The sequence below is a fragment of the Anabrus simplex genome, chromosome 14 (assembly GCF_040414725.1).
Source record: "Anabrus simplex isolate iqAnaSimp1 chromosome 14, ASM4041472v1, whole genome shotgun sequence".
Taxonomy (NCBI): domain Eukaryota; kingdom Metazoa; phylum Arthropoda; class Insecta; order Orthoptera; family Tettigoniidae; genus Anabrus; species Anabrus simplex.
This window is the reverse complement of record NC_090278.1, coordinates 76,025,390-76,038,064: the sequence shown is the minus strand read 5'-3', so window position 1 is coordinate 76,038,064 and position 12,675 is coordinate 76,025,390. Positions and strand designations below refer to the sequence as shown.

Genomic DNA, 12,675 nt, shown 5'->3' with positions numbered 1-12,675 from the left:
CACGTGGGTATTGCCTAGATTGCATGGCATCTACAGTGCCTGTGATTGGAGTTTGTGACTTTCAGAGAGGATACTTTGTACACGTCTTGGAAATGATCGAACCTCTTCAGGTTCATCTGCCACCAATTCTCTTTAATATTTAATTCCCCTGGGAACAAGAACAGTGTGAAAGCATGGGATCCAGCTTCCCTTGTTTCCCGATTGCTAGCGGGACCGATGGAAATCACTTCAGTTGGTCTTGATTATTTTTTTCAATGACACAAAGGTGTCTACGGTGAACTTGAACTTCAGGAGATGCGCAGTGGTTGTTACTGAAGACATGAACTGTGGTTCAAGCTGAGGGGTTGCTAAAGTGCGACCACTGTGGTAGTCTTCCTGTCCAAGTCAAAGAGGGCAGATATTTGCTTCTGATTCGCAGTGATCTTTCATTGCCACCTGATTTTGAACAAACTATTTCATGGTAGATATAAATACCCGTTTCTCATTATGTGCAAAGTCAAATTTGATAATATTGTCACTAGTGCCTTTGTTGTCTCCATCAGATTGTCATTTTTACCTGAGAAAGTCAAGGTAATAACGAATCGTTGCGATAGTACATTCCACATCCAGTACGGTGCTATAATTGTCAGGGATTGACACATGGTATCTTGTTCTTTTCCAACAAAATCTGTGTGCTTGTTGTTGAAAAGCTCATGGGACGATCGGTGCTTACCTCCAAACATGCACGAGCTACCTTGGTCTTCATTCTCCTTGAGATGGAAATCGTCCTGTCTACTCAGTGAAAAGATGATCCAGGAAATTAAGACCGTGCATGGTCTTTCTTACCAGGAAGCTCGCCATAAATTAATTTTCTTGAATGCTCTTTCAAAGCACATTGATTAGTGTTATAGCACAAAGGCTGTAAAGTTCGTAGTTTGTTCCAACATCTGCTAAGAGTACTGGGCCAAAGGTGGTAGTTCCTTCAGTGAGTAACGCCGTAAAGTGTAAAAGCCTGAAGTTGTGGTTGTATCCACCTTCGGCCACAAAGAAATCTATGCTGGCCAAGGTGACAGAGCTGACTCTGCAGGGTAGGAACACTTCCCCAAGGAGGTTGGTGTAGGCTGCTTCAAAGCTGGTGGAGGTAGCATTGTGTACCATTGCTTGGAGTGTCTTTTCTGGCCCTTCCCAGGCTCTTCCTCCCTCCAGAGGGTTTGTATGAGCACAGATTGAGAAACCCCTCCTGCTGCCAAAAAGCATTGAAGAACAACTCTGTTACCCTCTACCCCTCTGAAACCTTGTCTGGTGATGAAGTGATGGACATTGATTGTTAATCTCCATTGTTGGAGGGAGACAGAGACAGTGTTTAGATTAGAACGTGGCTTGCCGCTTATAACCTAAAAGAAATTGAAACGAGTCCACACTCTGGCACTGTTCCAGTGGAACTGTAATGTTTATGACAGGCATCTTACTGAGCTAGACTAGGTAATCAATCACTTTGCAGCGAGTATAGTCTGTATTCAAGAAACTACAGGTCATCATACGGTCTTCAGAAATTTTAAACTACTGGAAAGAACCCAATTGTGGAATTGGGTTTATGGTGGTGTTGGTATCTTCACTCGTTGTGATGCAAACTTGTCCTCATCCCGAGGTGGTGCAGCTGTTTTCAGGCACACCCCCATTGGAGATAAGCTGAATGTACCATTTAAAATACATACCACCACTCCTCCCATTCTTAAATTTTCAACAGTACCGGGAATCGAACCCGGGCCCCTGAGGACGGCAGCTAATAACACTGTTGCGCTACGGAGGCGGACACTCGTTCTGATACCTACAGCAAAGTGCAAAGTTGAAAATCGAGGTGCAAGTTTCCATGTATACTGGAGACAATAGATGTATGTTTTTCATTGCCTGTCATGACTACAGTTTGTAATGTATATTTCCTGCCACGCCAGCCTCTGCTTCTCAGTTATGTAAGTGACCTTGTAGGTGAACTCCCAGCTACTTTGCTGTATTATGTGATAACTGGGCTACCACAAGACAGTAATGCACCACGCTAGTCAACTTCACACGATTTATGTTTCTAATCCGTAGGTAGGCTATCACATGACAAATATTCACTACTCTTCACTGAATCACTCCCTACAAAATTAATTTCTAACTTCTGAATTGTATGCAAAATACAGGCTCAAACAGGATTACTGGGTTATTCAGCAGTATCACTGAAAACCGTCAAGCAAAATTGAACTTTCCGGAGGCTAACAGTTCGGAGGTGTAATTTACCCTAAAGTTCAGGAATTCAAGGCCTTTCCCCATTTTCGCACAATTCTTCCCAACCTGCCTCCTTTGGCGAGAGCTTTTGGCTGTGCTTGAAATCATGTCCTTTCATGGGGGATGACAGACATTTTTGGGGTGAAGAAAAATGTGATCGTACTAAGCGGTAATAGCAAAAATTTGTGTTGCGATAAGCAAGATATTTAAACTTATATTGCGATCTTTTGCATTTTTTCTTCAGTAATTAGTGTTTTTCATATTCGTCTTTATCTCTCTATTATAGTACAGTATAGCGTAGTTTAGAGTTTAGCATAGCATAAGTTAGTACAATACAGGTTTAATAATTCAATGTATAAAAACATCTGTAGTTTTATGTCCGTGTAATACTTAGGGTAATTAGTTCGGTGCGTGTTTAGCATGTCGCAGTGTAGTTCAGGAATGACAAGTGGCAAGAATGTGACTGAGATCAGTGGAGTGTTCCCCTTGTTGTTCATAACCTCTTTCTTGTGCCAGCCAGTAGCGGTGAGTGATGTGTTATTTCCTTATTCTCTTTAATTCTTACTAAGGTATTCTGTCGGATGTTGTTAGTAAGTGTATTTTTTGTGAATTTGTTTCCAATCCATATTCATTCGCTTTTCTGAATACGGTATTACATTTTACGGGGGTGTTTACCATGGTCGTATTGTATGAGCTGTTCTTGCGGCACAAGCGCGCTCACAACAGAGGTTAAGGCAATGCTAATTTTTCTCCGAAACGTCAATTTAGAAGTAAGGCCGTGTGGAGTACAGTAGGCCTAGAGTAAGATAGAACATAAACATTGATGAGCTGGCCACCAGACGATGTCAAATTTAAATGCGTGCACACTGTAGCTGAGGCCATTTGCTGCTGCTGCTACTACTACTACTATTACTACTACTATTACTACTACTACTACTACTACTACTACTACTACTACTGTCAACTCTGTTATCCTCTCTGTTGAATGGTGGCCACTGCATGGATAAATGAAAACATGACTAATATGAAATTTGGCATAAAAATTAGGGTTATTTTAAATTTATATCAATGAAAATGATAATCTGTCCATGCATGTTGAATTTGCAAATTCCTTGTCGCTGTTCGAACCTTCTTAGCTTTCCAAACCAAGAGATGTACAGAAATGTTTGCCTTGTTTAGCACAGATTATTCCTGATATTTTTACTCCCTGTCCCCTCTACTGGTTGAACTTATCTGAATCTTCATGTGTTGATTTTCCTTATCTTGTCTGAAATCGAAGATTAACGGAAGGAATTAAATTTTCTTTCCCAAGTATTGTACTGTTTGTTCCCCTATTCCAGTTTTTAGTGCTAGTTGTTTAACAGTTCTGCCTTTTAATCTTCAAATTGTTCAGTTTTCATTTTTCTGTTCAATTCTAAGAACTTTTCATTTTCCGCTTCAGTTCTGACATTTTAACTACTGGTATTGGAAACTCGCATTGTGTACAATATGAATTTCTCCGACACACAAGGTATAAGGTAATTTAACATACGCAGTGCTACTTCGCGTCACATATGATGTAGGGCAGAGTTTAGGGAGTCTAAGCTCACATCTTGTATACAAACATTTGCGAAAATAAAAAAATCGCTGTTAATCCACAGAATGGTTATTCTGCGCCTGGATAATAGAGCTGACTCAAGTACAAACATGTACTATTAGCTGCAGTTATCTAACTCCCCAGCTACTTTCCACCAATATTCAGGCAGGCTATTTTACTCAGGACGCATCAGTAATCCCATCTGTCGGGGATGAGTTGCAGCAAAAGAGACAAATCGCAACAGTGGTCAGTATGTTATTGTTGATCAGTTTTATGAGCTTCCGATATTGTACGCCTTCACATTTAGTTTTCTTCTGATTCTGGGCTATTAGAGCAGATAATGAAAAGGCAGTCCTTCCTTCTTTCTGACTCCTTCGTCTCATTCTTCAAGCGGTCGTTTCGTTACGATTTTTTCTCATTTCTTATCTTCACATTTTTCCTTGTTGATACGAACTAGTGACCATGCGGTTTGACACCAATCGTGACAAAAACCATCACCAGTTAACATGATTAAACAATATTTCCATTTTAACAATGCTTAGCATAGCAACAAAAATCAGGATTAACAAATATGTTATCATAGCCGGTACGGTAAAAATGTGTAAGACATAAGTGATGGGTCATTTTAATTCTATATAACTTTGGTTATATATATTTTATCAATAGCGCAATTAATAACATGAATATTTGAGACTTAAATTTTAGGCCTTCCCCTAAACTACCATTTCAATCAGTGTGAATAAAATTTATGGCCTAGATTGTAGTGCATCATTACCCGACTTTATATACCGATTTTCATTAAATTTTCTTCAGCCATTTTCTTGTAATGCCCGTACAGACATACATACAAACGTGACGGAAAATTAAAAAGTGGATTTCCTTGTTGCTGTGGACATGGCCAACACAGAAATGCAATTCTTTTAAAATTCTGAGCAATGTACAGACAAAATTCTTAAGTTATTTTATATTTATAAAGATCTCGGTACAGAAATTTGACTGTCCCTTTCATTAAAAACCTTGTGTTCTTGTAGCCTCTCAAAAACTGCATCCTGGCTCCTTGCATCACATGATATGGTTAGGACTACGAGAATTCACCAACAAACGCGTGGGCAGCAGTGCAGGGAGACTTGGTCCTGACTTCCGCTGCTTGGTGTTCGAAACCCTCCAACTAACGTGTAACAACCTCATCATGTGCGGAGTGGAGACTCTCAACAGGCTGGATATAGATGCTTTTCTCTATGCTGCTGGTAAGGATCAACAATTTTAAATTGGTAAAGGTGAGAAATTTAAGTTTATTGAAGGTATCTCATTTACTTGCTTGATCCTTACAACTTGTATAACCCAAGCCCCTTTACAAAAACAGTATTTACAAAGATGCATTTGCCGTCTAATACTAATGGTACCTGTCCGCTTTGATAAATGTTCAATTCACAATGAAATTTAAGAAAAAATTTGGTGACGAATACGTAATACCAATGAAGAGGACTGTTACATTATAACATTAACGAACTGGTAAAGCTTTTCCATGTTGTATTTCAAATTAAAGGCATAAAGTTCATTTGGTCAGGTATCTACTTGAATTATTTTGTATCTTTGGATTAATTTAACATTTCATTACTTTGTGTCAATACTTTTTTATTCCTAAGCACATGTACCTCATACCTCTCTCTTTTTTTCTCTGCTAGTTTACTTCAGAGTCACAGTTCCGCCCCCCATCCCCCACCAAACACTGATTCTGTTGCAGGTTCTTCATGGATATTTTAGGTACTTGTTATTGATGTTTTAAGTTTTTAGGTAGGCTGGAATTGCTGCATAAATTCATGTCTGTTTTCACTTTTCCCTATCTTTATACGTTTGCGGACTTCGTCGATTTATTAGTATAGACCCTGTGGTATATGAAATAGAAGTAAAAGAACAGAGTTTGGTTATGAAAGAACCCATGTATTTGAATTGTGCTGTCTTCAGTATTTACGAAGGTAATCCCAAAAATTTGGTCTATTTTTTTTATAATGGTTTACATCATTTTACAGCTTGAACATTTAGCTATTTTTCTACATGATCACCATTTCGGTCGATGCATTTTTGTAGATGCTGTGACAGTTTTGTATGCCCATGTCATACCAGCTCGCCGCCATGCTATTCAGGAAGTGTAGTGTTCAGTCAGGATGTGTGGCATATTCCATATTTTTGAATCTGGAAGAACCACATAAATAATATACATGGCCAACTACGTATCTTGAGAGTTTAGGTGGCTTTGAAACTGCAATACTTACGCCCTTTATTGATAATTTTTCCATGGAGTTCATAAAGTGTCTTAAACTAAATTAAACACCGTACAACTGCTTGATAAGCAGTTATTTATTTATGTAATGTATGTATGGTATTAAGCCCGAAGGCTGGTCGGATCCTCAATAGCTCTGCCATCAGTCGTCACAGAGGCTTTCAAGGGAAATTAGGAGTGAGATATTTTGCCTGTCGCTCTCCTCACCTAGCTAGAAGGTGCTTTTACATATTTCTGCCAAGCCCACTGAAATGCATGCGCCAACAAACTCTGAGCGACATTTTCACACCGTTCATAGTTGGGGAGTTTTTATTAAAAGTTGCTCAGTTTATTGTGGGGAACCAGAATATCAAGGTTTTATCATGGTTCCATTGAAAATTATGATCCCCGCCCTATATATTGCTCATTTCACAGCTTAACCCATTGCCCTGCAAATGTTTTCCTTGAAATATGTACCTTGGAATGCAGTTATTTTTTCTACATTTTATATTATGGATGCTAAAATGGTTACAAAAGCATACTGCATCAAACATTTTGGGTTACAGTTTAGCTTACTACAATTAATTGAAGTCTTCTAAGATATGGTACGTCTTGAAACATCCATCCATGTGGAGGGCAACTTTGCATTCCACGCTCAAAACAGACTTTACATCTCCTTGATGGGGCTGATTTACTTGCTCTAAGAGCAATCTTTTCAGGAAAATGACCCCAGTGCCTTCCCTGTAGTCTCATTGGTGTGCTATCTTGAGATGGACCTCCTCTAGTGGTGTAATCAGGAAGGATGACATCTTCCAGAATTGTATTTGCATAGGCATTGGTTTCCTTGCAAATTCCCTCCCAAAAAGTGTCAGTAAAGAACAGACTCGCATAGTCATATTCTGTAGCATTATCACCCAGACGCCTCCTGACTGAAGTATTTAGCTCCCCAACAACTGCACACGCGTTGTCTTTCGGAACATTACTGGCCAAACTCCAGTTCGAATTGTTTGATGTGGTGAGGTTATGTACAAAGTTATCTTCATCTTCACTATCACTTTCCTAGTGGAGTCACAGTTCTCAGATGCACTATCACTGCTAGAACTACTATCAGATAATTGAGTTATCTTCTTCACCACTGTCAAGAAGATATGGCATATGATATTGCATAATTCTTTCTTCTTCCTCCTCGCAATGTTTACAAGACATCTTGTTTCGTAGCATTCATTTCATGAACAAGATGACCAATTTTAGAAGCTAAATAAATATTGACACAATGGCCTTCAGGTAATAACATTAGCATGTATACACGCTAACACTATCTAGGAATGTAATTCTAAAGTACATCATCACAATCGAAAGAAATCGGTAGTCGGATGTATTTCCAACTTTAGTACACGGCGACGGTTGTACCAGAGACTGCATGTTAATGAATGTGGAACTATTTGTGGCTGTACCAGTCATTGTAGCAGAATGGGTTAATAGGGCCCTTCCAACAGTAACATTTCGAAGGCAAAGTATTCGGTTTTATCTATTCACTTAATACATATTCACTTGTAACCCTTTATATTGGCTGCTCTGTGTGAGACTTAATTTGACATTTGTTTTGCTCTTTTCATTGTTTATAAGTGACTACACAGTCTGTCTCGTTCTTTGTGACATTTGACTTCAGCACACCACTGATAAATAAATGGACAGTTTCTCCTAAACCACATGTTTTAATCTTCTAATCATTTCAAGTCTTGACTGGATAATCTTATGATGCTAGACTGGAAGCAGCTGGCGTAATAAAGCAAAGAACAAATGTGTGAAGAATTAATGGTATTCCAGGATGTCATTCATGAAACTTCACTAGCATAGAGACAGCAAAAATCTGCAGTTTTGTTATTTAGTACTCCTTGAATTTCATTTCAGTATTTTGTGCCAAGGCCAATCTGGAAGAACAACAGGCTGCAGGTTTCTCTAATGATGATAGGCCTAGCACCTTGCCAGCTAACATCACTGAGATGCTGTGTACAGTGGACCAGGCCAAATGGTGAGTGTATGAACATGCATACATAATTTATTTATTTCTTCTTAAGGCGCCTTCTCCGAGCGGAGGTTGGCGATCCACGTAACTAGCTCTGATCTTGACAGCGCAGAATGGAATGCCACTTCTGAAGTACAGCAGTGCCATCTTTGAAGGTCTTTCAGCCATGAATTTCTTCTTCTCCCAACAGATCTCCTCCCCTGTATCTTTCCTTCGATAATAAGCTGTAATAACTGATACCACTCACCTCTCACACATGTCTTAGGTATAGTGTTTTCCTCTGTTGTATGGTGAGCAGTAGTACTTTTTGCTTTTTCATCCGACGAAAAACCTAGGCATATGAGATTTTCATTACCCATGATATCCGCAAGAGACAGCAATACAGGAACATTTCGAAGGCATCAATACGTTTTTCTATGATTGGATCCAAAGTCCAGCTTTCAAATCCATGTAGGAGAACAGAAAATATAGCAGCAGATCATACGAATTCGTGGTTGGAGACGTGAGATCTGACCTCACCAAGAATTTCTTCATGGTAATGAATTGTTTCCTGCCCTGCTCAGTTTTAGATACCTCCCATTTGGAGTTACATTGGTCATCCAAGATGGTTCCCAGATATTTGCGAGAAGACACTTGTTCAACTATTTTATCCTTTATTGTGATATTTGTCCGAATTGTCTTCTTAGAGAACACAATCAGTTTCTTCTTTGAGGGGTTAACATATAATCCAAACTCTTCACTGTAAACTAAGGAGTTTATCATGCACTGAAGGGCAGGCATGTAATCAGCTATGACAACAGTATCATCTGCATATCTGATGTTTTTGATTTTCCCGGTAATTTTGATCCCATCATAGTCTGCCAATGTTTCTTTAAAGATTGCCTCTGAGTAAATGTTAAACAACAGAGGTGATTTATTTTAGTTATTTAGGAACTAAAATCATCAACAAAGTCTTGAAAGTAGTAGTTCAGCTTTTAACACTTCACTACTCCCAAAACTTCTTCATTCAGGATGATCTTGCAGCCCGTTCTTCTGGAGATATAACATACTGTTTACGCTGCAATATTTTTAGTGATAATCTTGTGTACTTGTTTAGAATCGGTTTCTCTTCTGTATTTTCAATTTGATAGTGCGTGATTTTCAATTCATCTAAATCCATTTGTATTTTTTTAAACCATGTGTTTTTATTGCTTTACTATTCCAAAAGAAATCAAAAAGTTGTTTCAGGAGTCCAGCATTTGTAAGCGGTATGTGTGTCCATAGAATGCAATCTTCAGTTTTTGAATCGTGTCAGCGATCGATTCACTTTCCTTGTAAAGTATTGAATTTGGCAAAAGTCTCCACTGGCTATCAATCTGATTTTTCAAAATTACTAATTGTCCGAAGAATTCTTCTATCAACCTTCTTCAGTTTGTATGTTCTTGATTGGGTGTTCAGTTTAAATGTTTTACCTGCATATGTTGCTTCTGGCTTAACGACAGAGTAATAATGTTGAAATTTAGCATTAATTGAGAGAGACTGTTGTAACTCGGACAGGTAATTTGTTGTGCTCATCTCGGTTTTTGAGTTCTATCTATGGATGCTTTTTTGTCAGCATTCCAAGTTATAATCTCGCCAAGATATTTAAATTTGTCTACAACCTTTATTTTCTGAGTATTATTTTTAACATACGTGAAGCGTCGTCTTGAAAAGATAGCATCGTTTCCATTTCCTCGGAAGAAATTTTCATTGCAACCTACACTGCTAATCGTTCCAGTTCTTCTACTTGATGTTTAGCTTCTTCAACACTATTGGGGTGGACATTATGGAACACTCATAGATTTTATAATAACAGACCGAGAATGGGGAAGATACGTCATGAATATGAAGATAATCCCCTGAGAAAGTATGAAAGGTGATCATAGATTATTAATTGTGGAGTTAAAACAAGTAAAAATCCCTGAAATGGTACTGAAGAAACCAAAGATCAGGATTTGAGAATTGGAGTAGTAGGATAAAAGAATGGCATTCCAAGATTGGATATAAAGGAAGTTGCCTAACATGGAAATACAAAGTGGAGAAGAAGAGTGGGACAATTTAAGACAGACATTTATGGAAGCAGCAATTGAGGTATGCGGGAAAACAAAAGCAAATTTTGAGGGAAAGGAGACACGGTGGTTGACAGACAAAATTTAAAAAAAAAAGAAATATAAGAAAGGAACAAGGCGAAGAAAGAAATGGATAAGGAAAAGCAAAAAAGTATCAGAGGGATGAGAAAGGTAGAAAGGTTACATGTGGAATACAAAAGATTGAAACTACAAGTAAAGAGGAGTATCAAGGAAGAAAAGGAGAAATGTTGGGGAGAGTTTACGAACAAAATTGAGGAAGATAGTCAGGGAAGTCAGAAACTACTATACGGAGTAATAAAATCAAAAAGATTAAATAAAAAAAAAATCAAGGCATTAGAGAGAGAAGGTGGATCCTAAAACTATGACTGAACTAGTAGTGGTATGGAATCGGCTGGGGCATTGAAAATTTTTAGTCGATCTGGAAAAGAAACAGGTGTCAGGTATAAGAAGATGTACAATATTATAGGGAAGGATCCACCTTTCAGATATTTAGGAGAATGTGATTCGAAAGCTTTTGCAAAAGTTCAGGAGGCTATTACCCTGCAACTAACAAAAGAACCTGCGCAAAGCACACTTCTCCGCGCATTCTCTCCGAGTGGACGTCTGACATCATAGGGAGTAGTGGAGGGGGTCACATGCTGCCTGGCCACCGTACTCTGCACACTGTGAAGCGCGGTTACACAAGAGTTTCGGTGTCACTTCAGTATCTGTTTTAGCGCTCTTGTTGTTTTGTCAGTTTTATTCGCATTTCTTTCTTTAGTTGTATTAATTATAGTCCTATAATTCCTTCGTGTGTAGCGTGTACTGTATTGGTAAATGTTTTTATGTATATAGTGTTGAACAGTGTTACCTAGCGACCTTCAAGGGTCATTACTCATTACGGAGCACATTAACCAGGTGAATAAACTAAATTCTTGACTGTGTAAAGAACAGAATTAGAACTATCGGCAGTTGCGCAACTGGTATGCCAACGCGCGCACACACACACACACACATTTAAAGCCGCTCAGCAGCGAAAAATAATTGACGGCAGCCCAGTCTTTCAGCTATATAGTGTTGTGTACAATGTTATTCTAGTGAGTGTGTCATTTAAGTGTACAGTAGTTATGGCTGCTACTTCGAAGTCTGGTAGCAAATCTGGACAGCCTGTAAGGGGACAAGCCAGAGAAATAGTATAAAGTAGCTGCTCACTTACGAGAACAGAAAACAGTTCATCAACTGAATTATAATGTAGTGGCTTCAACAAGTGAAGCAACAGGGGTTTCAAAGTCACTGGTGAAACGTATTTTAGCGGAAGGGAAGACGTCTATGGCCAAGGGTCGTTTGCATTTTTCTACACCTGATGGCAAGAAAACAGTCCACAAGAAAAGTATCAAAACAGACGACTTCACAAAAGATGTGATACGTCGGAAAATAAGCGAATTTTACGTGATGAAAAAACTGTACCTACACTGGACAAATTGAAGCGTGTGTTAAAATCAGAAAAGATACTTGACTGTAGCAGAGAGTATCTTCGGTTATTTTGTGTTGTTCATATTATGTCCTCTGTGTGTACGCTTATTGGAACAGTATACATTTATTTTTTATTTTAAAAAATATGGTTTACAACTTGGGTATTGTAAGTAGTTCCATTTAACTCAATGCTTAATGATTTTGGCCACTTTACATTTACTTTCGTTCTTTTAATTGCATTGCATTTCCGGCTTTAATGAAAGAATAACCTCAGTCGAAGAGCCTGACTGCAGCTACTTGCAGTATGTGTTAACGCCAGCTTGACAGCCGGCATGTCTGTCAGCCAGCTGCGCGTGTGCTTGTCCTTGATTCGTCGGGTAACATCGGGATGAACCGGAACAAGCTGCGCGAAGTAGCCGAGGGTTCTTTTGTTTGTTGTCGGTTAATAAACCTTATGGTGATGAGGTGACTTACGAAGTTAGTGTGCAGGGCACATTCAAAAACGTTTAGTGTGTTGGTTAAGGAAGCTAAAAAGTGATGGAAAGAGTTTTGGTGGTCCTGGTCGATTGACTGATGCCGAAATAGACTTGCTGCAAACATATTTCGGGTTGGCAATACGCAGAAACACTCATGACCTCAGTGCAATGCGTGGAGCAGTATGGGCAACTTTCCTTCGTAACTGTTCCGATGAATATCCTCAGCATTCCCTGTGGCCCAAAGGTCCAGATTCATGGTGCAAATTCCAGCAAGCCCAAGCTACGGCAGAACTTATACCCATAAACATTCTCTCCCCTCTTCTATTATGGAAGTTATCGAACCTATATACAGAGATTTAGGCCATCCTGATCTTTTGAAGAAATGTTTACATGGCAAGACCCAGAACCCAACAAAAGCGTAAATAGTTGTATCTGGGAACATGAGCCTTAAGACGTGTTTGTGGGACTGTGTGCATTGAATATTGGGGTACTAGGCGCAGTTATTACTTTTCATGATGGGGCAATGGCAA

General features: G+C 38.9%; 1 protein-coding gene across 1 annotated transcript in view; it reads left to right on the top strand.

Moving 5' to 3' along the window:
* The window catches only part of Nup358 (Nucleoporin 358kD), a 343,965-nt gene that overhangs the window by 117,669 nt on the left and 213,621 nt on the right, over positions 1 to 12,675 (top strand). The window contains exons 10-11 of the mRNA XM_067157834.2: positions 4,855 to 5,070; positions 7,995 to 8,115. Of these exons, the coding sequence (XP_067013935.2) occupies positions 4,855 to 5,070; positions 7,995 to 8,115 (337 nt within the window). The remainder of the gene's footprint in view (positions 1 to 4,854; positions 5,071 to 7,994; positions 8,116 to 12,675) is intronic.